The 24,535-nt window shown below is 40.9% G+C and overlaps 1 protein-coding gene and 1 long non-coding RNA gene across 3 annotated transcripts in view; one reads left to right on the top strand and one right to left on the bottom strand.

Moving 5' to 3' along the window:
- The window catches only part of LOC138760463 (uncharacterized), a 49,994-nt gene extending 49,089 nt beyond the window's left edge, over window positions 1–905 (bottom strand). Inside the window, exons 1-2 of one of the 2 annotated variants that reach the window (XR_011355625.1) lie at window positions 556–905; window positions 255–418 (exon numbers count right to left, since the gene is read on the bottom strand). This is a non-coding gene — a long non-coding RNA (uncharacterized lncRNA). The other variant, XR_011355624.1, reaches the window with a different exon arrangement.
- lrpprc (leucine-rich pentatricopeptide repeat containing) overlaps window positions 609–24,535 on the top strand; it is a 162,708-nt gene continuing 138,781 nt past the window's right edge. The window contains exons 1-3 of the mRNA XM_069931064.1: window positions 609–775; window positions 8,399–8,601; window positions 12,221–12,343. Coding sequence (XP_069787165.1) covers window positions 639–775; window positions 8,399–8,601; window positions 12,221–12,343 — 463 coding nt within the window. The 5' untranslated portion in view covers window positions 609–638. The remainder of the gene's footprint in view (window positions 776–8,398; window positions 8,602–12,220; window positions 12,344–24,535) is intronic.

Below are 24,535 nucleotides of genomic sequence, written 5' to 3'. Positions count from 1 at the left end.
ACTTTTGTTGAAGTAACCACTTGTCTTGGTGAGTATCTACTGGGGTCAAACTGCTGAGTTTCTCCAGTATTGTGTTTTTACTTCAGCCAAGGTACCTGCGGACTTTCACGTATTAATTCCTAATAGTGAGAGTGCAACAGGCCTAATTTCCCATGACTATTGCCAGCCAGACACCATTTAACGAGCAGCCTGGCACGTCCCGCTTCTTCCCCCCCACCCCCTCCTCCTCCTCCTATTTTAAATCAGGCGTCTACCTGTAGGGGGGATTTCCCCCCCCCCCTGACGAAGGGCTCAGGCCTGAAACGTTGGCTTTGCTTTATTTCCTCCGGATGCTTGGTGACCTGCTGAGTTTCTCCAGCACCGGCGGCTGCTTCACTCGAGGGGAACTGCCAGACTCCACCAGATCCCAGGAGGACATCTTTCGACACCAAAGAACCATATTACAATTAGCCGCAATGGACGGGCAAATGTTTAAATCATTCACTAAAATTATGATTTTTTATTTGCATTGGAAAATAGTTTTTCAACGTCTTTAAAGAAAATCATCGCACATACTCGCCCCGCCCACCCGGCCGGCCGCATTTCGTTTGGCGCCGTGACCTTTGGCCATCACGTGACCGTCCTTGGCCCTATCCAACATGGCAGCGCTCGTCCGTTCAGCGCGCTCCGTGAAGCGGTTGCCGCTTTCACGCCTCTTTCGCCCCGCTCCTTCGCCGGGTGTCCGGCAGGAGGGCTGCGGCACCGCGGCTCGCCGTGCCGGCTGCGCGGGGGCCAGGTGAGTCGGGGTCCGGGCGAGCGAGGAGTTTGGGTGGCCGAGGCCGGCTGCGGCACCAGCTTCGGTCGGTGGGGTCTGTCCACGCGTTTGCCGTTTTATCGTTTACTTGACGCGAAATCCGAGTTGGATGTTCGGACTCTTTCATGGATTTAAACCTTTTTCATTTTTATTTCGTTACGTAACTTGGCCCTGGAGCCCGATTCAGTTCTGCTCCGTGATGCCTCATCTGACAACTGTGACCTTGAGGACCAGGGAACTCTATCCATGTTCTGTTCAAGTGAAGGAGGGTGTGGAAAACAGATGAAAAATGTGGTTATGGGCTCTGTCAGCCGTGGACCAGCAAGAGGAGAAACATGGTTTTAATGGATGCTTTTTTAAAAAAAAGGGCGTTGGGCCACTTTTAATGTTGTATGTTAATGATTTGGATTGTGGAAGACAGGCAGTCCCTGGGTTACAAATGCCCTGTGAGCTCTGACCACAATAAAGTGGCTAATGCAACAAGTGCAAATGGATTCAACAGGCCATGTGAGCATTTCACCCATATGCACTCAAGGACTTGCTTCCCTTTGACCTGATGGAGCACAAGGGTCCAGACTGAGCCGGCTCCTTTCCCTGCCTGCTGTTTATTTTAGTGCAAAAGAGCAAGTAGGAGCACTCTCACGTGCGCTGGCTTCACGGTCCTCAATCGTGAATGAAATCCCTGCAACTGGCTGGAAAGAGTGCTGACAGACAAAAGGGAAACAACCTGTTGCATCCAATCATTTGAAAGTCACTCCAGAAGAGCCCAACAGCCGCACACACAAGTCCCGCCCAAGCCTCGCTGGTCCTTCACATGCAGTGCACCCCAGCATGCCCTTCAAGCTGCCCCCATGCTAGATGTGGAGGCACCTGAGCTTGTGTCAGAGGCTGTGGGTTCATTCAGCTTTCAAGATCAAAGCACAGAAAGCAGAACTGTCATTTCCATGCTCAGGTAGAGAGTGCGTTGTTTCTTTTCCCTGAAATGCCTTTCCTCTGGGATGGCTCTCTGAGTCCTTGGTAAGTGCTAAACAACAACTGGAGGCTTGTGTGCAGCTCCAGTCAATTCCCTCTAGGCAGAACATGTGGCACTGGAGACAGTCAGAGCAGATTCACCTTGCGTTGCCTCGGCTGCAGAATTGTCATTTTGTGAGAAGACTGAGTTTGTTTGCCTTGAAGGCTGGGGTGGGGAATGTATTGGAGGTGGAGTGTCTGGATAGAAGTCTACAACATAATGAGGAGAATGAATAGGATAGTTAGTACATTTACTAACACAATAATTTGACTAACTGACACTAAATAAGAACTGTATGTATCTGTTTTGAATTGCCTACAAATATGACTTAATGACCGACTTAGGAACAGGTCTTATTTGTAACCCGTGGACTGCCTGTAAATGGCTATGTGGCTAAGTTTGCAGATGATACAAAGGTAGTAATGAGAAAACAGAGTGTCTACGGAGAGAGATTAGGTGAATGGGCAAAAAATGGCAAATGTTGGAAATTGTATTGTCATGCACTTTTGTAGGAGGAATAAAAGGGCAGCCTATTATTTGAATGTGGAAAAAAATTCAAAATTCAGAGGTGCAAAGGGACTTGGGAGTCCTCCTGTAGGATACCCTAAAAGTTAACCTACAGGTTGAGTTGTGGAAGAAGCCGAATGCAATGTTGGCATTCATATCTGGAGGAATAGGATGTAACAGCAGGGATGTGATGTTAAGGTGCTAGTGGGGCCTCTCTTGGGAGTATGGGGTACAGTTTTGGGCTCATTTAAGGGAAGATGTGCCAGTCTTGGAGAGGGTTCAGAGAAGAGTCACAAGAATGATTCCTGGAATGAAGAGGTCAGCATTAGAGGAAAGTTTCTCAGCTCTTCTGTACTCCTTGGAGTTCAGAATGAGTGGGGGTAACCTCAGAAGCATTTTGAATGTTGAAAGATCGGGATAGAGTACATGTGGGAAAGTTGTTTCCCATGGTAGAGGAGGCAAGGACAAAAGGGCACAACTTTAGGATTGAAAGGTGCCCATTTAAAACAGATGCCATAAATTTTTTGGCCAAAGAGTGGTGAACTTCAGAAATTTGCTACCACAGGTGACTGTGTGGAGGCCAAGTTGTAGGGTGTATTTAAGGCAGAGATGATTGTCAGGATATCAGAGATTATGGCGAGAAGGCAGTGGGGTGGGGATGAGTGGGAGAATGCATCAGCTCATGATGGAAGGGTGGCATGGACTTGATGAGTTGAATGGCTTACTTCTGCACTGATAGGTTATGGTCTTGTTTGTCAATATGTTCGTCTTTATTTTATTTTTTTATGTAGACATTCAGCACGGTAACACCTCCTTCAGACCCACAAGCCCTGTGCTGCCTTAAACACCCCAATTAACCTATAATCTCTTTACATTTTGAAGGGTAGGAAAAAACCAGAGCACATGGAGGAAACCCACGTAGACATGAAGAGAACATTAAGATTCTTTAAAGACAATACCCGAGTTAAACCCAGGTCACTGGTGCTGTAATAGCTATGCACTAACTGCTACGTCACCTGTTATTTTCGACAAATCGATCCGTAAAGGGATGTGAGAGTTCTGGAGGGAGCGGTTTCCCTCGGAATTGACGAAGGGAAGGAAAGAAGATGTGTTTGATTGGGGGATGCTGTTTTAGGTGCTGAAAATTGTGGAGGATAAATAATATGTTGAATGTGGAGGGTGGTAGGTCAGGACAAGGTGAATCCTGTCCTTGTTGTGTCTTTGGGAGTAGGAAATAGAGATGTGGTGAGGGATACCCTCATCCAATCATCCCTTCACTGGAATTGTTCGATACCGAGCACTGTGACTGGAAGGAATGCTACACCTGTGCCTGCACCTCCTCCCTCAGCACTATTGGAGGCCCCAAACAGTCCTTCCTTGTGAAGCAACACTTGTGAATCTGCAGGGGACATTTTACTGCATCAGATACATCTGATGTGGCCTCTTGTACATCCAGGAGAATGGATGATCATTTTGTTACCACCTCCACTCTATCCACTGAAACAGCAAGGACGTGCCAGTGGCTAACCATTTCAATTCTATGTACCTTGTATTCCATCTTGCAGTCTACAACCTGATGGCATTAACATCGGATTCTTTATTTTTGTGTCTCTCCTTTCCTCCAGTTCCCCACTCACTTTCCTGCTCCCTTAGCCCTCTCCCTCTATTACTTCTGATTTTTTTCTCTTCCCTCTTGTCTGCATCCACCTGTGATCTCTTATCTGTTAGCCAGTGCACCACCCCAGCCCCTTTCAACGCCTCCCATTGATGTGTCTGCTGTGTTTTTTCTTAAACATTGCAATAATACCTGCCTAAACCATCACCTCTAGCAGCTTGTTTCAGACACTCTCCGCCTCTTTGCAAAAAAAAAGTTACCCCTCTGATTCCTACTCTCCACTCTCACCTAAACTCCATGTCCTCTGGTTAATGATTCCTACTCCAGGCAAAAGACTGATCTATTCCTCTCATGATTACTGAAAATATCTGTTCTCAGGCAGCACAGAAGATTGAGTGAGTGCATCATTAGTGTGAGAAAACTTGGTACTTGCTAGTCGAATCTCTTGTGATATTTCCCAATCAATGCCCAACACAGGAGCTTATTGGCTCAAGATTTTACACCAGCCATTCTCAATGGGGGCCTAACTTGCAGTGCCCTCCATAATGTTTGGGGCAAAGACACATTTTTCCTTTGTGCCCCTGTACTCCAAATTTTAAATTTATAATCAAACAATTCACAAGCAATTACAGAGCTTATTCCAGATTTTATTCAAGGTTATTTGTATACAATCTGGTTTGACCATGAGAAATTACAACTCTTTTTATACATGGTTCCCCCATTTCAGGACACTATACTGTTTGGGATATTTGGCTTCACGTGTTTGTGATTACTCAGGTTTGTTTAATTGCTTCATTGGTGCAGGTATAAGAGAGCAGGGCTTGCTTCTAAGCTTTGATTATCTTTGGAGTATGTAGTTGCCATTTTTAAACATGTGGACCAAAGTTGTTCCAATGAAAGTCAAAGAACCTATTGAGGCTGAAAAATTAGAATAAAACAGTAAGAGAAAATGCCCCAAAATCAGCTGTTTGGAACATCTTTAAGAAGAATGAGTGTACTGGTAAGTTCAGTACTTGCAAAGGGACTGGTAGGCCAAGGAAAACCTCCACTGTTGATGACAGAAGACTTCTCATCATAATGAGGAAAAATCCCCAAAAGCCTGGCAATCAGATCAGAAAAACTCTTCAGATGTTTTGGATGTGCCACAGGTACTGGGGCACTTATTTTCATTGATATAACTGCTGATAACAGTAGCAAAACAATTGTTTTATTATTAGAGAGAGAATGAGAGAGATAGGTATAAGAACAAGAAAAATATACTGTACAGGTACAAAGTAATTACAATGCATCTTAGAATAAAAATGAACATCACAACTAATGATAAAAAGAAAGAAATCAATATTATATCTCTTGTTCCTGCAGAAAAAAAATCAAGAAAAAAAGACTCTAACTTTCTTACACTAAATCTATAACCCCTAAACTAAAAAGAAAAAGCAGCTGGGGTGCCTTAAACCACCAAAAGGGTAACAATACATTGATGAATTGGCTTATATGTAAATAAATAAGTTCAGGAAGAGATTATAAAAAAATTTGTATGTTATACCAAAATAGTTAACCACTGTATCATTCATTAAATATTAAAAGTGTGCCACATTTTATTAAACTTCAGTTTTCAAAATATTACATCTAATCTTCTCGAGGTTCAAGCATGATAAGGTTTGGGTCATCCATTGTGCATAACTGGGAGGGATAGAGATCTTCTAGCCATTAATCTGGCAAACCGACTCTGTTAATCGACTGTTCTCTATCATCACACTGAATAAAGCTGTAATGGGATGATGTTGAATAATAACCAGGAAAATAGTGGTCTAATGCTGGACAGGACCAAGACATATGAAATAAGGAAGAAACCCCCATTACAACATCTGACATTAGAAAAAGTCTTATCTAATTTATCTTTGGATAAATGTGCCTTCTGTACTCTCTTGAAATGATGTGCACAAATGGCAGGGGAATGGACCAATTTTAAATACTTGGTCCATATATCCTTGGAAAGATTAGATTGTAAGTCGCTCTCCAAGGGGGGCCCATGAATTTTGAGCAGAGTTCTAAGGGGAGCATTGCCAAAAAAAAAGGTTCAGAACGGTTGGTTTACACTTGCACTGGATGGATTTATTGTCATGAACAAGTCATGAAATTCGGTTTTTTGTGGCAGCGTCATAGTCCAAACATTCATATTATAACCATCTTGCAACATAACTATAAAAAAAAATGAAATATTAATAACAATAAGAGTGCATGAAAAGTAAGGCAGTGTCTTTGGTCCATTGATTATTCAGGAATCTGATGGCAGCGGGGAAGAAGCTATCCTTGTGCCGCTGAGTGCTCGTCTTTAGTACCTTTTCCCCGATGGTAGCAGAGTGAGGAGGGCGTGGCCCGGGTGGTGGGGGTCTTTGAGGATGGCAGCTGGTTTTTTTTTTAAGACATTGCCTCATGTAGATGTCCTTGATGGATTGGTCTGGTGCCTGTGATGTACCAGGGCAAGTTAACAATCCTCTGGAGTTTATTCTGGTCCTGAGAGTTGGCGCCCCTATACCAGGCAGTGATGCATCCAGCCAGAATGCTCTCCACGGTACACCCGAGTCTTTGGTAACATACTGAACCTCTTCAGACACCTCACTAAGTATCATTATTGTGTAGTTTTTGAGCTTAATCTAAGGCCACACTGATTAACTCTTGGAAATGACTGCTATTACTTGCCTTTGATTTTGTTCCATTTACCTGTGAATTTAGTCAAAACAGCAGGGTTTTTAAAAAATGTTTTATTTTTGATTTTCAAAAACTTATAAATCCAAATAAACAATAAATAGATGGGATTAGAATAAGTTGTAATCGACACAGATTTGTAAAAACTGTTGGTGAGTTCAATTTTGAAAACTATAAATAAAATATTCAACAAAAAACATTTTTTCTCCAACAGTAGTGTATATCATAATAAGTCTATTTTATCCCCTACCCCTCTCCCCTCCCTCCCATACCCTAATAAAAAAAAATTATATATATTAAACAAATACCAAGAACAAAATATCATTAAACTCAAAAACATTTAAGGGAACTTAAAAAGAACCCCAAGAAACCTAAAATAAAAGGATAAGGAACAAAATACAAGACCATGTTGCCCGTGCCACGGTGCACTTCATTGATCTCAAGCATTCCACTACTGGCATGGTTGTTGTCTTCATTTTATCTAAAAGGGGTATAATTACATCTAGAAGACGCATGGGTTTCCCATAAACGATTCCAATATTTAGTTAGGTTGTGGCTAATCTAATCTTGATCTCACCTTAACTTTCCTCCCTGTTCCTTGACTTTATGTCGTCACCTTTATTTATCGTTCATACCATGCTCGCGCGGTAAAGACGAGATAGCATTTCTCCAGGACCATGGAGCATATTTACGTAAATATAAGTTAGAATAGAAGTTAAACACATTGAAATATTAAGATGTATATAGTAAAAGTCCATGGTACACTATCCACATGTATTCTGGGAATTCAGGAACCTGACAGTTTGGAGGGAAAAAATTAGCCCGATCTGGACGTAAGGGCCAGAGTGCTACGGTACCTCCTACCAGATAGCAGAAGGGAGAACAATTTACACGAGGGGTGTGTGGAGTCCTTTACGATGTTTATTGCCTTTCGCTTGCATCGAGTGTTGTAGATGTCCTTCATGGTAGGAAGAGAGCTGCCAGTGATCTTTTCTGCTGACTTTACTATCCTCTGCAGAGTCTTGCGGTCCAAGGTGGTGCTGCTTCCAAACCAAGCAGTGATGCAGTTGCAAGGATGCTGTCAATGCATCCTCTGTAGAATGTAGTGAGGATGGAGGGTGAGAGATGAACTTTCTTCAGTCCTTCTAAGTGAAACGACAGTTGTGTCTCCACAGGAGTCATCTATTGTATCCAGTGCTCCTGTTGTGACCATCTTACATCAGAGAGACTGGACCCAGACTGGGAAATCATTTCGCTCTGTCCGCATCAGTGACAGGGATCTCTCAATGGCTAGCCATTTCAATTCTGCGCCCTACTCTTGTGCTGACATTCCTGTCCATGATCTCATGTTCTGTCAAACCAAGACCACCCATAAATTGGAGGAGCAACACCTAATTTTCTGTCTTGGCACTCTCCAGCCAGGTGGCATGAATGCTGACTTCTCCGGTTTCTGCTAGCATACTCCCCATTCTTCCTTTCTTCTCCATCCCTCTGTCTTCTTTACTCCAGCTCTCACCACCTTCACACTCCATTCACAGAGCCATTCCCCCTCCTCTTGTTTGCTGGTGTGCCCTCCCTCCCTTATCCACTGATGACCTTCTGCCTGTGGAACTGTGCTCCTCTGCCTCCCCTCCCAATTTAATCAATATTCTGCTTTTTATCTCCCTTCTAAATGGATTCTTTATAGCTGAGAATATATCATTTTCAATCGTGGTTATATATTTGAATGCAACCAATTAAAACTTTTTTTTAAAAACATTTCTAGAGCTCTTTTCACAAATGTTCGTTTGTGTGGAGTTGTCACGGAACAAAGGACGCTTGCCAAAGATGAAGGAAATATTGCTGTTCGAGCTAAGCAGGCCACACAATTTGACTGGGCCTTGAACAGGCTTGATTCTTCCGTTCGGAGAACAGGTCGCATCACGAAAACCTTGCTGTTTAAAATTTTTCATGACATCTGTCGAACAGGTCTGGCTTTTTTCAGAACGCATTTGTGATATTTTAAAAACTGGAAATTAATTCCTAAAAATGTATGCTGAGTTTCACAGTCTTCTCTGGTTATTACTGATACACAATTCAAAATAATTTAAATTGATAAAAACTTTTGTTTCACTTTCTTTCTTGCATTTGGTAAGATTAACAGAGTTATCCAACAGATCATGATTTACTGTTTCTTTCCTTTGAGCTTAAGCTGACAAGGGGATCTTCATATTTTGATCTGTTCCACATGGCTAAAGCAGCTTCAGAGTTGTTTTTATTTAAGCCATTCATTGATTTGTTTTTTAGTTTAATTTTGATTGCAGCCTTTTGATGACACTGCAAGTGTGATTTAAAAAAAAAAAAAAAAAAAAAAATTAAGACCAGTTTGGGGTTGGGAGTGGGGTGGGGGAGAGGGGGGAAGGGCTGAAATATTATGTTCTTGATATGTAAAAAAAAAGAAATAAACATTAGAATGGCTGTGGGATGGCAGCCTAATTATGCAGTTTAATTAACATAACATATAACAACAATTACAGCATGAAAACAGGCCATTAGGCCCTTCTAGTCCGCACCGAACCAAACACCCCTTTCTAGTCCCACCTCCCTGCACATCTTCCATCTTCTTCATCTCCCTCCATCTTCTTCTCATCCATATACCTGTCCAACCTTTTCTTAAATAATACAATTGACTCCGCCGCCACTATTTCTCCCGGAAGCTCATTCCACACGGCTACCACTCTCTGAGTAAAGAAGTTCCCCCTCATGTTACCTCTAAACCTCTGCCCCTTAATTCTTAACTCATGTCCTCTTGTTTTAATCTTTCCTCCTCTTAACGGAAATAGTCTATCCACATCCACTCTGTCTATCCCTTTCATAATCTTAAATACTTCTATCAAATCCCCTCTCAACCTTCTACGCTCCAAAGAATAAAGACCTAATCTGTCCAATCTCTCCCTATACTCTAGATGCTTAAACCCAGGTAACATTCTGGTAAACCTTCTCTGCACTCTCTCCACTCTGTTTATATCCTTCCTATAATTAGGCGACCAGAACTGAACATAGAACTCCAAATTAGGTTGCACCAACATCTTATACAATCTCAACATCACCTCCCAACTCCTATATTCCATGCAATGATTGATAAAGGCCAGCATACTAAAAGCCTTCTTCACCACCCTATTCACGTGAGTTTCTACCTTCAGGGAACAATGTACCGTTACTCCTAAATCTTTCTGCTCTTCTGTATTCATCAATGCTCTCCCATTTACCACGTATGTCCTATTCTGATTCTTCTTACCAAAATGAAGCACCTCACACTTATCAGCATTAAATTCCATCTGCCATTTTTCAGCCCACTTTTCTAAGCAGCCCAAGTCCCTCTGCAATCCTTGAAAACCTTCTTCATTATCCACTATTCCACCTATCTTAGTATCGTCTGCATATTTACTAATCCAATTCACCACCCCATCATCTAGATCATTAATGTAAATAACGAACAACAATGGGCCCAATACAAATCCTTGAGGCACACCACTGGTCACTGGCCTCCAACCTGACAGACAATTATACACTACCACTCTCTGGCCTCTCCCTTTCAGCCAATGTTCAATCCATTTGACTATCTCAAAATTTATACCTAAAGACTGCACCTTCCTAATTAATCTTCCATGTGGTACCTTATCGAAGGCCTTACTGAAGTCCATATAGACAACATCTACTGCGCTACCCTCATCCACATTCCTAGTCACCTCTTCAAAAAATTCAATTAGATTGGTCAAACATGACTTTCCTCCCACAAATCCATGTTGAGTGCTCCTGATCAGACCCTGTCTATCCAGATGTTTATAAGTACTATCTCTATGAATTTTCTCCATTAATTTACCTACCACAGACGTCAAACTTACAGGCCGATAGTTGCCAGGCTTCCTCCTTGAACCCTTTTTAAATAACGGAACCACATGCGCAATGTGCCAATCCTCCGGCACTATCCCCATATCTAATGACATTTGGAAAATTACCGCCAGAGCCTCTGCTATTTCCTCCTTCACTTCTCTCGATGTCCTGGGGAAGATCCCGTCTGGTCCCGGAGACTTATCCACCTTTATATTCTTCAAAAGCCCTAAAACTACACCTTTTGTAATCTCTATATTCCCCATATTTACCCAATTTGCTTTTTTTATCTCACATCTCCCAATATCCTTCTCCTTAGTGAATACAGAAGAAAAGAAACTGTTCAATATCTCCCCCATTTCTCTAGGCTCTACACACAGTTTTCCGCTCTGATTTTCTAAGGGACCAATTTTGTCTCTAGCTTTCCTTTTACCATTAACATATTTGTAGAACTCTTTTGGATTAGTTTTCACCCTGCTTGCCATAGTTTCCTCGTACCTTCTTTTAGCTTTCCTAATTCCTCTCAAGATTCCTCTTACATTCAATGTATCTTTCAAACATCTCCTTAACTCCATGCTTCTTATATCTAATGTACGCCTCCCTTTTTCTTCGAACCAAGTTTCCAATATTCCTTGAAAACCACGGCTCTCTCAAACCTTTTGCCCCTCCTTTTAAGCTAGCAGGAACATAAAGCTTTTGCACTCTCAAAATCTGATCTTTAAAAGACTTCCATCTCTCTACTACATCCTGCCCATAAAACAAATTGTCCCAATGCACACCCTGCAAGTCCTTTCGCATCTCCTCAAATCTAGCTTTTCCCCAATCAAAAACCTCAACCCTTGGCCCTGACTTCTCTCTTTCCATAATGACATTGAAGCTGATGGCATTATGATCACTGGACCCGAAGTGCTCGCCAACACTAACCTCCGTCACTTGACCCATCCCATTTGCCAACAGTAGATCTAACACTGCTCCTTCTCTGGTCGGCACCTCTACATATTGTTGTAAAAAACTATCTTGCACACAATTCACAAACTCTAACCCATCCAGTCCTTTCACAGAATGTGTTTCCCAATCTATATGTGGAAAATTAAAATCTCCCATAATTACAACCCTGTGCTTATCACAAATATCTACTATCTCCCTACAGATTTGCTTGCCATTTGATCTCAAGTCTTCATTAAAACTTTGCTGAATACAATTTTATTCCAGTGTACATTGCCATCTGAAATGGAATATTAAATTAGTTATTAATCAATGTGAATTTGTGATGTTGTACTTTAAAAATAAACTTCCATTTTCTAACTGGAGTTGCTTTATTTCACCATATTGAGTTGAATGCAGTTAATAAAATTTCTTTCTCATATCTTGTACAAAAATATATATCAAATTTTCTTTGAAATAGCCATGTAACAAAAAGATAAATTTCTGAATTTATTCTTGAATAAATGATAAGAAATATATCAGGAATCTTCCAAGTGACCTAACGTGCAACTTAATTAAAATCGGACACCTGTGAAAGGAGTAACTGAAAAAATGTGACTGATCTCAATTTTGAGGACTTTTTTTTAGAAATATGATCTTGGGTTATTTTTCCAGATGAAAAGAATATTATTCTTTTACATGTTGTTCCATGCTTGACTTTTCTACTTGTTTCTTGCCCTATAATATGTTTTTCTAATCATTTTGTTCAATTTTTTTTTGAAAATAAAAACAGGCTTTCCTAGTGGCAACCAAGCCTTGCTCCTGCTGCGTAGCTGTGGCTCCTTGCTTCCAGAAGTGCCCTTGCTAGAAAGGACAGAATTGGCTCACAGAATCTGGGACAAGCTAAAAGAGCTAGGTATGGACATGCATAATCTTTCTATACTACATGGAAGAGTCAGTGATGTTAATTCTTCTTGTCTGCTTACTGCAGCAATGTCAATTTCTGCAAATGAGAGCAATGTAAAAATGTATCATCATATTTTCCTTTTTGAATTGAAAGATATACATTGCACATGACTTTAGCTGTTCATAAACTGTATGGACTGAAGAATTAGTAGCTGGAATCTATTGAGCTTGCTCTATCATTTCGCAAGATCATGTTCATATCTCTACCTTGTCCTCCTAGCTTTTCAGTTACTTGTACCTTCATTCTGGTGCTATTCATAAATCTGTTAGTTTGATTATACTTGATGTCTGAGTATCCTTAGCACTCGGAAGTTGTGAATTTTAATGATTTAGAATCCATCCTCTGGTGTGAAACAATGGATAGTTTGCTCTGAGTTGTGATTCTGATAGTTAACCCACAGGAGGAAGATTGATGCACAAATTGCTGAAATCTTATATGACTATTTCCACTAAGGATAGAACAAAACCAAGAAAGAGAATAATAACCATATAACAGTTTATGGCACGGAATCAGGCCATCTCAGCCCTACAAGTCCACGCTGGTTCACTCAAACAACTCCGCTAGCCCCCCCCCCTGCCTATTCTCCACCCATAACCCTCTAACCCCCTCTTATTCATATATATATCCAGCCTCCTCTTAAATAAAAGAATGGACTCTGGCTCAACTATTTCCTCCGGAAGATTATTCCATTTAGTCACCACTCTCTGAGTGAAGAAGCATTCTCCAATGTTTCTCCTAAAATTTCCCCCCCTTTACCCTCAACTTGTGCCCTCTTGTTTCAACTTCCCCTGCTCTCAGGGGAAAGAGTCTACTTGCATCAAGTCTATCTATTCCCTTCATAATTTTAACCACCTCTATCAAATCCCCTCTCAACTGTCTACGTTCCAATTAATAAAATCCTAACCTCTTCACTCTTTCTCTGTGCTCTAGGTATTTTAAGCCAGGCAACGACCTTGTAAATCTTCTCTGCACCCTCTCCACCTTAACTATATCCTTCCTATAATTTGGAAGACCAGAACTGAACACAATACTCCAAACCTGGCTTCACCAACGCCTTAAACAGTCGCAGAATCACTTACCAGCTCCTATACTCTATGCTATGATTTATGAAGGCTAACATACCAAATGCCTTCTTAACCACCATGTCAACATGGGAATCCACCTTCAAGGAACCCTGCACCATAACTCCAAGATCTCTTTGTTCTTGTGTATTCCCCAATGTCCTCCCGTTTACTACATATGTCTTATTTTGATTATTTTTACCGAAATGAAGCACCTCACACTTCTCTACATTAAATTCCATCTGCCATCTTTCAGCCCAACTCTCCAGACAAACCAAATCCTTCTGTAATCCCTGAAAACTTTCCGCACTATTCACCACTCCCCCTATTTTCATATCGTCTGTGTATATACTTACCCATTTAACCACTCCATCATCCAAATCATTAATATAAATTATGAACAACAGGGGACCTAGCACTGATCCTTGAGGTACTCTGCTCATCACAGGCTTCCGTCCTGACAGACATTTGTCCACCATGACCCTCTACTGTTTCTCTATTAATCCCTAGTGACTGAACTTTCCTTACTAACCTTTCATGTGGAACCTTATCAAAAGCTTTGCTAAAATCCAGTTAGACTACATCAACTACCCTACCTTCATCCACCTTTCTTGTCACTTCTTCAAAAAACTCAACAAGGTTCGTCACAAACCCATGCTGGGTGCTGCTGATCAATCCTTGCTTATCTAGATATTTATACACACTATCTCTAAGAATACCCTCCATAAATTTCCCGACCACCGAAGTCAAGCTTGTAGGCCTATAATTACTTGGCCAACACCTCGTGCCTTTTTTAAACGGAACTACATTAGCAATCTTCCAATCCTGCGGCACCACCCTCTCCTCCAGTGATCGTTGAAAAATCACTGTCAGTGCTTCTGCTATTTGCTCCTTGACCTCCCTTGACGTCCTGGGGAAAATCCCATCAGGACCAGGAGGCTTATCCATTTTTACTGACCCTAGAAGCTCCAAAATCCTCTTTGCTAATCCCTATCTTTTCCATAACTAAGGCATTCGCCTCACTTATCTAACATAGTCCAATGTCCTTTTCCCTCGTGAACAGAGGAGAAAAAAAATCGTTTAATATCTCTCTCATCTGATACGGTTCCTTGCACAGTTCACCGCTCTCATTTTCCAGCAGTCCTATTCTATCCTTAACCCTCCTTTTAGTATTCATATATCTGTAAAAACCCTTAGGATTCACTTTTACCTTATCAGCTATTGACACCTCATACCTTCTTTTTGCCTTTCTAATTTCCTTCTTCAGGTTTTTTCTGCAATCTATGTAATAATCATACATCTTATCCATTTTTTGCTTCTTAAATTTAGTAAATGTGCCCCTCTTATCCTGAACCAACTTCCTTATTTTTCCAGAAAACCACAGTTCCCTTAGGCTTTTGGCCTTGCCTTTTGATCTGACTGGCACGTAAAGATCCTGTACTCTCAATATCTCTTCTTTAAATACCCTCCAAATCTCCTCTACATCCTTTCCAGAAAAAAAATCAGCCCATATAATTTTCTGGAAATCACTTCTTATTTCTTCAAATCTAGCCTTCCCCCACTCAAAGACCTTCAACCTCGGACCTGACCTATCCCTTTCCATATTTAAGTTAAAGCTAATGGACCCATGATCACTGGATCCAAAGTTCTCACCAACGCACACCCGTCAACTGCCCTATTCCGTTCCCTAACAATTGTGCCTCTAGTAGGCACTTTAACATACTACTGTAAAAAGCAATCCTGAACATATTGCACAAAGACTAAGCCATCCTGTCCTCTCACTGTTTGAGCTTTCCAATCAATGTTAGGAAAATTGAAATCCCCAACTCTCACAACCCTATTTCTACTACACATCTCAGCTATTTCCCTGCACATTTGCTCTTCCAGTTCCCTATTCTCTTTTGGCAGCCTATAATATACCCCTATATTTGTAGTCTCACCTTTCTTATTTTTTAGTTCAACCCATAGAGCCTCACGCAATGAGTCCTCCAGTCTATCTTGCCTCAGCACTGCTGTAATATCTTCCCTGACAAGCAATGCCACACCTCCCCCTCGTGCAGTGCATTTGGTGCAGACAAAATATTGAAGCCTTGGTGCTTGGCATTTCTATTTTTAAAACATGATACATAGTTAAGAATTCAGCAAAAGAATGGCATTGATTTTGTAAAGCTATGTTTGCTGTTTTCACACCGATTCCTGCAACATTTGAGACTGCTCCTGTTGTGGATATACCTTTCATGGCATCTTTGTCATGTGTATGTTGGTGAAGTAATATCTTGCTCTTTAATCAGAGTGAAGAATTCTCATTATCAGCAAATATAATTGTCTTTTTAATTCATTATAATTGCTTCTTTAATATATGTATAAGGAGAGGAAAAGAATAATGATTTTGAGAGAGAACAGGACATTTTTATTCAAAGTATTAAGGAATCCACTTCTGAAGGACTGGAACCAACAAACTAGCAATGGAAATGAAGATTAGTTTGGTCTAACAAGACGTTTGTGCCAAAAATAATTTGCCTGTGAATGCATTGTCCCTACTTTTCGATGGCACGGTCAAAGATGTGGCCTCTTCGTGCAATTAAATGGATTTTCTAAGAGAAGCAAGATCAGGTAATTGAGCCTGCTTTGTCATATCTGATCTTGCTTTTCAGTACCACCTGAACTGCATCAACCTCAATTCAAAAGATCTATCAATACCTGTCGTGAACATATTGAGGGTCTAACTCCCTAGAACACTGTTGGGTAGAGAAAAGCAAACTCACTATTTTCTGAGAAAATTATTTTCAGCTGTTTTCAAAGGGAATACCTTATTTTGAGATTTCCATCTCTGCTTCAGGACATGCAGGCTGTGAGAAAACATCAAATGATTTTACTTTGTCAAACCCCAAATATGCACTTTGTACATTTCAATGAAATTTTGAATATTTTATTTTTTTCATTTTCATGAATACATTCATATAATCTTTAAACTTTTATGCTCATCAAATATATTAAATATCTGCAAAATTCCCCCCTCTTCCTCTCCCCACCATGAATACAAAAATATAGCTTCACGTATGCTATCATTTTTTCATTATTTTTCAAGGATATAACATTGTTACATACTCGAAGGGTCAAAGCTATATCTACGTTCAACTTTTTCATACAGCTTAATACTTTTGTTTTATTGGATTATGAATTCCATTAATATTAATTTTAATAAAATACTATTTTCCTGCCATTTAGGTACCAATATTAAATCCTCTGTCCATCCTATGTGCCTCTCCCATTCCTCTCACTCCCACTATATTAATAACATATGTTACATTATCCTTAATTGATTCAGGTTTAAAAAAAGAAAAAGAAAAGATAGAAGGAAAATCTAAGAAAAAAAGAACCCCCTCGAGGCGAGTGATGTTATTCCCCACTAACTCACTCAATATACCATACTCTGTTGTATTCTTATCATCAATTCTGATTCTTTAATAGATCTCTTAAAAATTCATATCAATCACCTCTAGGTTAAACCCTCCACCCCATTTGAACTCTCTCAAAACTTATTTGTTTTTTTTTCCAGTTACAGCAAAACATCTTCTGTAATACAAATCATTCAAGTATCAACAACTGCCTGTCTTTCTCTCTCAGGCAATGAATTGGCATACACCTTTGCCTTATTAGGCTCAGTAAAGAATCTATTTCTCCCATCTGGGACAAAGGCCTTTAATACAGCTGGATACCTCAAGACAAAGGCATAGCCTTTCTTCCACAAACATTTTTAACTAGATTAAACTCTTTCCTCTTTCTATCTTTCCAAGTATAGGGAGATAGTTAAGTCTGTATAAATTTTGTAAGTTACTATTGTGACAGATTATGTTGTGTTTGTATGGTATATAGAAATGTTTTGGGGAGATAAATTGGGGTAGATTTTTTAATTTAGGCCACATACAAACTCTTTAAACCAGTTCTTATTTAAAATACTGGAACTCTGCTTATGCTAGACAGGCTGGCGCCAAGAGCCTTTGCAAAAGCTTTGGAGTGTGCCCAAGAGACTTCACTAATGGATTGTTGTTTACAAAAAGACAACAGATGAAAGAACCTGTAGGAGCTGCAGGCTTTCTGGAGTGGAACTTGCTGTTCTAAGAGGGTCATGTGCTTTTGCAAGCAGAGAGAGTAAAACAGGCTTTCTGTGTGTGTGTGTGTGTGTGTGTGTGTGTGTGTGTGTGAGAGAGAGAGAGTAAGGGAATTCAGTTCTGCAGTTTTACAGTTCAGCAGCAGCTGGGACTGGGACAGGACAAGCTGGCAAGCTTGTGAAAAAAACCCCATGTGGAAGATAGATTGAGAGTGCTTAGTTCAGCCTGGTCAAAGCCCTTGTGGCTCATGCAAGAGGAGAGGACTGGCTGTCTAATGTTTCACTTGAAATAAGAGAAACAAAAAGGAACTCTGTAATGACCTGAAAGAAAGGTTATCATTTGGAGAATCCTGATGGGTCATTTCTTCGGCAAGATATTGAAGTGGATGATTATAAAGAATCAGTTGTGGGTGTCCAGCGAACAACAAATCTCTCTCTGAAAACTGACAAGAACCTTCATGAGCGGTAACCATTTACCTTTCAAGCACCAAAACCTGATGAACTTCATAAATGTTAAATTCTGTGCACAGCATAAGAATTGCCTGCAACCAGTGAACTTGGAGGAATGAGAAGTGAGACTGGACTGTGAATCAAAGAACTTTTCTAAACTAACACACACATTACTTGCTCGTGCGCTTAGAATTAGAATGGGGTTAAGTTAGGTTAGTTAAGATAATAGTGATAAGTTGAAGTGTGATTCTGTTTTACATGTTTAAAGATAATTAAAAGCAACTTTTGTTTAACCATTTATCTTGGTGAATATCTATCGCTGCTGGGTTTTGGGGGTCTTTGGGCTCGTAACACTATTTAACATTATTCCTTTAATTTGTTTCAATTTCCATTTGAACCGACTTACTTTTTTTGTATTTTTCATAATCAAAATTTGTTAATGGCATAATTTTACTTTTTTTTTTCAAATTAATTTTGTAACCAGAGACTCTAGTGTGGTCTGTAGTTTGGTCAAAGACTCATCAGGGTCTGATAAATAAAACAGCACATCTTCTGCAAACAAATTGATTTTATGCTCTTCTTGGCCAGCCATTTATGTCCAGATCCTTCCTTATAGTCTCATCTAATGGTTCAATCGCCAAAACGAAGAAACCTGGTGACGATGATCACCCCTGTCTACTGGATCTTCTCAAAGGAAACATCATCAACATCTGACCATTAGTTATAATTTTTAGTTCTAAAAGGCATCTGAACAAATGCCTTCTCTGCATTCAAAGATACAGTTATACTCAGATTCACTTTAGACTTGTACAGATTATTCAGTATAATTCATCTGGCTAAGTTGTTTGCAGAGTGTATTTTTTTGACGAAGCCTACCTGATCTGGATAGATAAATATTGACCTACTCTATTAGGTTAGGCATAGATTATCAAGGTGGTGTGTGCGTCCCACCAGTACCACGTGGGAATATTTTGGTGGGGCTTGACGAATATTTCAGTGGGGCATAGGAACATTTTGTGAAATAATTAAAAAGTTGGTTTGAAAAAATAAACTCATTATATTGGTGTGAAGGATGTGACTTGGTAACACAATCAGTACAACATAATTGTGGTAACTTCCAAGTAAAATCACTTTGTTCTTTTTATTTTCATACGTTTTTGCTCTTCCAATGTTTCCGTTAGCCCCTTTCACACTTGCAAGTGATCCCAGGAATTAATTGCCAATCAGCCTTTAACGTGTCTCGAGTGAAAGCAAAATCAGCTCAATGCCAGTATCAGATGATGTCATCTCACACTGGGGATTGACGGCCTTGACCCCAGTACAATCCTTGGCTTCTGCAGATGACAGCGTTGCAATCAGGCATGTGTGAAATGGGCAATTGCATTGTGGGATTGAAATGACCCAAGTTTTTGCATGAGTGCAGGAGCATGAAGTAAGAAAATATTAAAATGAAGGTATAAACTTTGCCGTGGGAAAGTTGCAGCGGGGGTAGAGAAGCAATAGCAAACAATGTTTAAAAAGTGGTAGCACTAAAGCGTACAATTTATAAAGACCATGGGGGGGAAAGCAATGGCGGACCTGATTTCCCACTGTGCATGCAACCATGCATGCAGCCCTTTCTCTGCCGCAGGGAATTCTCGGAGGGCAGATCCGCCATGGCTTTTTCCCATGGTATTTATAAATGGTACGTGATAGTGCTACCAACTTTCCCACGCTGTTTAAAAATTGTCCACTATTGCTATTTATTGCTAGCACTTTCCCACGATCTCTTATAAAGGTTTATTCAGGTCGGCACAACAATGGGCTGAAGGGCTCATACTGTGCTGTACATAAAGCTTAATTATGTTATAATTAGGCATGATTAATTTTGTTCAAATATAAGATCATAATGTATCGATCAGGATTTAGGGCAGGTCCATCATTGCTCGATTCGTCATGACGTCACCAGTAGAAGGTAGAAACCCCGGGGATGGCTCCTTGCAAGTGTGAAAGTGTTCAGTCCCAGTTAGGAATGGTCAAGGGTGAAAAGCCAAACCTTGCAAGTGTGAAAGCATTCAGTCCCAGTTAGGAGTGGTCAAGGGTAAAAAGCCAAACCTTGCAAGTGTGAAAGCATTCAGTCCCAGTTAGGAGTGGTCAAGGGTGAAAAGCCAAAACTTGCAAGTGTGAAAGCATTCAGTCCCAGTTAGGAGTGGTCAAGGGTAAAAAGCCAATTCTTGCAAGTGTGAAAGCATTCAGTCCCAGTTAGGAATGGTCAAGGGTGAAAAGCCAAAACTTGCAAGTGTGAAAGCGTTCAGTCCCAGTTAGGAGTGGTCAAGGGTAAAAAGCCAAACCTTGCAAGCGTGAAAGCGTTCAATGTCAGTTAGGAATGGTCAAGGTTGAAAAGCCAAAGCTCCATTCCTACCCAGAACACTGAACAGCCAAATTAGTGGGATGTAAGTGTGAAAGAGGTTTGTTGTTTCTCCTATTTTAACTGTTGTTATCCTTGGTTAACATTATAATTATATTTTTTCTGACTGGTCTTATTATCATCAATTCTGAATTATCTCATTGGCGATGAGGATTCCAAATTATCTCAACAATCTTGTCTCCGTCCATACCCCTTTACATTTTCAGTTCAGTAGTGAGTGAGAACTGTATCTATCTTTGTGCACTAGCATATTGATGGGTGGGGGGGGGGGGGCTCAGGAGCTAGCCTGAGGGGGATGCCAAAAGCCAAAAAAAAATAGGGACCCCAGAAAGTAAAGCACAAGGCTAGTGCAGTTTTGATGCACACTCTGCAAGAAAAATTATCAGAAACCGTGCTAGTATTTTTTAAATGTTTTTTTTTTAGGGTTTGTATTCTTCCTTTGATTTGATCATTACTTTTATTACATTTTTCAATTTGAAGGCATCATAAAATATTGATTAATCTGCTCCAGGGAGCTCGCACTGTTGTATTAATCTGTTTCAGAGACCTTGCACTGTTGTATTAATCTGTTTCAGGGACCTTGCACTGTTGTATTAATCTGTTTCAGGGACCTTGCACTGTTGTATTAATCTGTTTCAGGGAGCTCGCACTGTGGTATTAATCTGTTTCAGGGAGCTCGCAATGTGGTATTAATCTGTTTCAGGGAGCTCGCAATGTGGTATTAATCTGTTTCAGGGAGCTTGCACTGTGGTATTGATCTGTTTCAGGGAGCTCGCACTGTTGTATTAATCTGTTTCAGGGACCTCGCACTGTGGTATTAATCTGTTTCAGGGACCTCGCACTGTGGTATTAATCTGTTTCAGGGAGCTTGCACTGTGGTATTAATCTGTTTCAGGGAGCTTGCACTGTGGTATTAATCTGTTTCAGGGAGCTTGCACTGTGGTATTAATCTGTTTCAGGGAGCTTGCACTGTGGTATTAATCTGTTTCAGGGAGCTTGCACTGTGGTATTAATCTGTTTCAGGGAGCTTGCACTGTGGTATTAATCTGTTTCAGGGACAGATTGAAAGGAAGGACATTGAAACAGGTGAGGTAGAGTCTGTTTGGATTGAATTAAGAAATTGCAAGGGCAAGAGGAATATAATGGGGGTCATTTACAGGCCTCCGAAAAGTAGCTCAGATATCGGTAGTAGTATAAATCAGGAATTAAGAGTGGCATGTCAAAGTGGTAGCAATACGGTAGTTATGGGGGACTTCAACATGAAGGTGGACTGGGATAATCAGACGGGGGCAGGAACACAAGAGAGCGAGTTTATAGAATGTCTACGAGATACTTTCTTGGAACAGCTAGTGGAGGAACCTACCAGGGGGAAGTCGATTCTGGACTGAGTGCTGTGCAGCGACGCAGACTTAATAAGTGACCTTGATGTAGGGGAGCCATTAGGGAATAGTGACCATGGTATGGTTACTTTTAAGCTGCAATTAGAAAGGGAAATGGAAAGGAAGTCGGAAGCATCTGTACTTCAGTTAAATAAAGGGAATTTTACAGCTATGAGGGAGGAGCTATCCAAAATAAAATGGGAAGATACACTAGCTGGGAGGACAACTAGGGAAAAATGGCAGGTTTTTATGGACATTTTTTCACAGGATTCAGGACAAATTTATTCCAAAGTGGAGGAAAGGCTCTAGGAGATGCAAATGGCAGCCCTGGCTAACTAAGGAAATCAAGTGCATTATCAAGTCCAAAGGGAGTAATTAATTATAAGATAGCGAAGCGGAGTGGGAAATTAGAGGATTGGGAAACCTTCAAAGAACATCAGAGGATAACTAAGAAAGCCATAAGAGACGGGAAAATGAAGTATGAGAGGAAATTAGCAGATAATATTGCGGAGGATAGAAAAAGCTTTTTTAAGTATGTGAAGAGGAAGAAATTGGTTCGGTCTAAAATTGGCCCTTTGAAAATGGGCAAGGGTGAAATTATTACCGGAAACAAGGAGATGGCAGAGGAATTTAACAAATACTTTGCAACTGTCTTCACCAAGGAGGATATAGGTTATAGTCAGTTAGGGGGTAGTGGTCATGCGGTACCAAGAGACTTGGGGAACTTTACTGGGGAGGTAGGGGATCTAATGGATATCCGGATCCAGAAGCAGGAGGTTATGAGTAAATTGTTGGGACTGAGGGCTGATAAATCCCCAGGGCCTGATGGGCTGCATCCTAGGGTGCTTAAAGAGGTGGCTATGGAAATTGTGGAGGCACTGGTCGACATTTTCCAAAGTTCCATAGATTCCGGGGAGGTCCCTGAGGATTGGAGAGTGGCTGATGTGGTGCCGCTTTTTAAGAAAGGAGGGAGGGAGAAAACGGGAAATTATAGATCGGTTAGCCTGACATCAGTGGTGGGGAAGATATTGGAGTCCATCATAAAAGGAGAAATAGCAGAACACTTAGTCAGTAATAATAGTATAAGGGCTAGTCAGCATGGATTCCTTAAGGGTAAGTCATGCTTGACTAACCTTCTGGAATTTTTTGAGGATGTGACAAAGAGGGTGGACTCGGGAGAGCCAGTGGATGTGGTGTATTTGGACTTCCAGAAGGCCTTTGATAAGGTACCGCACGGGAGCCTAGTGGGCAAGATCAGGGAGCATGGTATTGGAGGTAAGGTGCTGACATGGATAGGAAATTGGTTAAGAGATAGGAAACAAAGGGTTGGAGTGAATGGGTCTTTTTCAGAATGGCAGGATGTGATGAGTGGAGTGCCTCAGGGATCGGTGTTGGATCCTCAGTTGTTTGTAGTTTATGTTGATGATTTGGATGAGGGGATTGTGAATAACATGAGCAAATTTGCAGATGACACTAAACTGGGTGGCGGTGTGGGGTGTGAGGAGGATGTAAGGAAAATGCAGAGGGACTTGGACAGGCTGGAGGAGTGGGCGGCTAAATGGAAGATGAATTTCAATGTGAACAAATGTGAGGTTATTCATTTTGGGGGAAGTAATAGGAAAGCTGAGTATTATTTAAATGGAGACAAGCTAGGGAGTGGGGAAGTGCAAATGGATCTGGGTGTACTTGTTCACCGGTCACTGAAGGCTAGCATGCAGGTTCAGAAAGCTGTGAAGAAGGCAAATGGAATGTTGGCTTTCATAAAGAGGGGATTGGAGTATAGGAACAGAGACGCCCTTCTGCAGTTATACAGGGCCCTGGTGAGACCCCACCTGGAGTATTGCGTCCAGTTCTGGTCTCCAAACTTGAGGAAGGATATACTAGCTATAGAGGGTGTGCAGCGCAGATTTACAAGGTTAGTTCCAGGGATGGCAGGGTTGTCGTATGCAGCAAGGCTAGAAAAACTGGACTTGTATCCATTGGAGTTTAGAAGGATGAGGGGGGACATGATTGAGGTATATAAAATCATCAGGGGGATAGACAAGGTGAAGTCTGATTACTTGTTCCCAATGATGGGGGAGACGAGGACTAGAGGGCATAGTTTAAGAATACAGGGTAGGCCCTTTAGGACGGAGATGAGAAAGCATTTTTTTTACCCAGAGAAGTGTGAATCTGTGGAATGCTCTGCCACAGAGGGTGGTAGAGGCGGATTCGCTGACTATGTTCAAAAGAGAGTTAGATAAGACTCTTGTGGGTAACGGAGTTAAGGGTTATGGGGATAAGGCTGGAAAGGGGTACTGATGGTAATGATCAGCCATGATCTAAAATGGCGGTGCTGGCCTGACGGGCCAAATAGCCTACTCCAGCTCCTATTGTCTATTGTCTATTGCACTGTGGTATTAATCTGTTTCAGGGAGCTCGCACTGTGGTATTAATCTGTTTCAGGGAGCTTGCACTGTGGTATTAATCTGTTTCAGGGAGCTCGCACTGTTGTATATTCAAAATGAGCAGACCAAGCAAGCAAAATGTTTTTCAATATTCAGTGGAGTTCTTGGTTTATACCTGTTGTACACGATGAACGTGCACCTTTTTGCCTATTTTGCCAACAGATTTTGACAAATTAATCAATGAAAACAGGCCATATTGAACCACATTTAAAGATAAAGCATCCTAACCATGTGAATTCGAGATTGGAATATTTTAAATCACTGAAAGAGAAGTTTGAAAATAGAT

Source organism: Narcine bancroftii, chromosome 4 (assembly GCF_036971445.1).
Source record: "Narcine bancroftii isolate sNarBan1 chromosome 4, sNarBan1.hap1, whole genome shotgun sequence".
Classification (NCBI taxonomy): Eukaryota; Metazoa; Chordata; class Chondrichthyes; order Torpediniformes; family Narcinidae; genus Narcine; species Narcine bancroftii.
The sequence above is the reverse complement of the archived record's forward strand: the minus strand, read 5'-3'. Positions and strand labels throughout refer to the sequence as shown.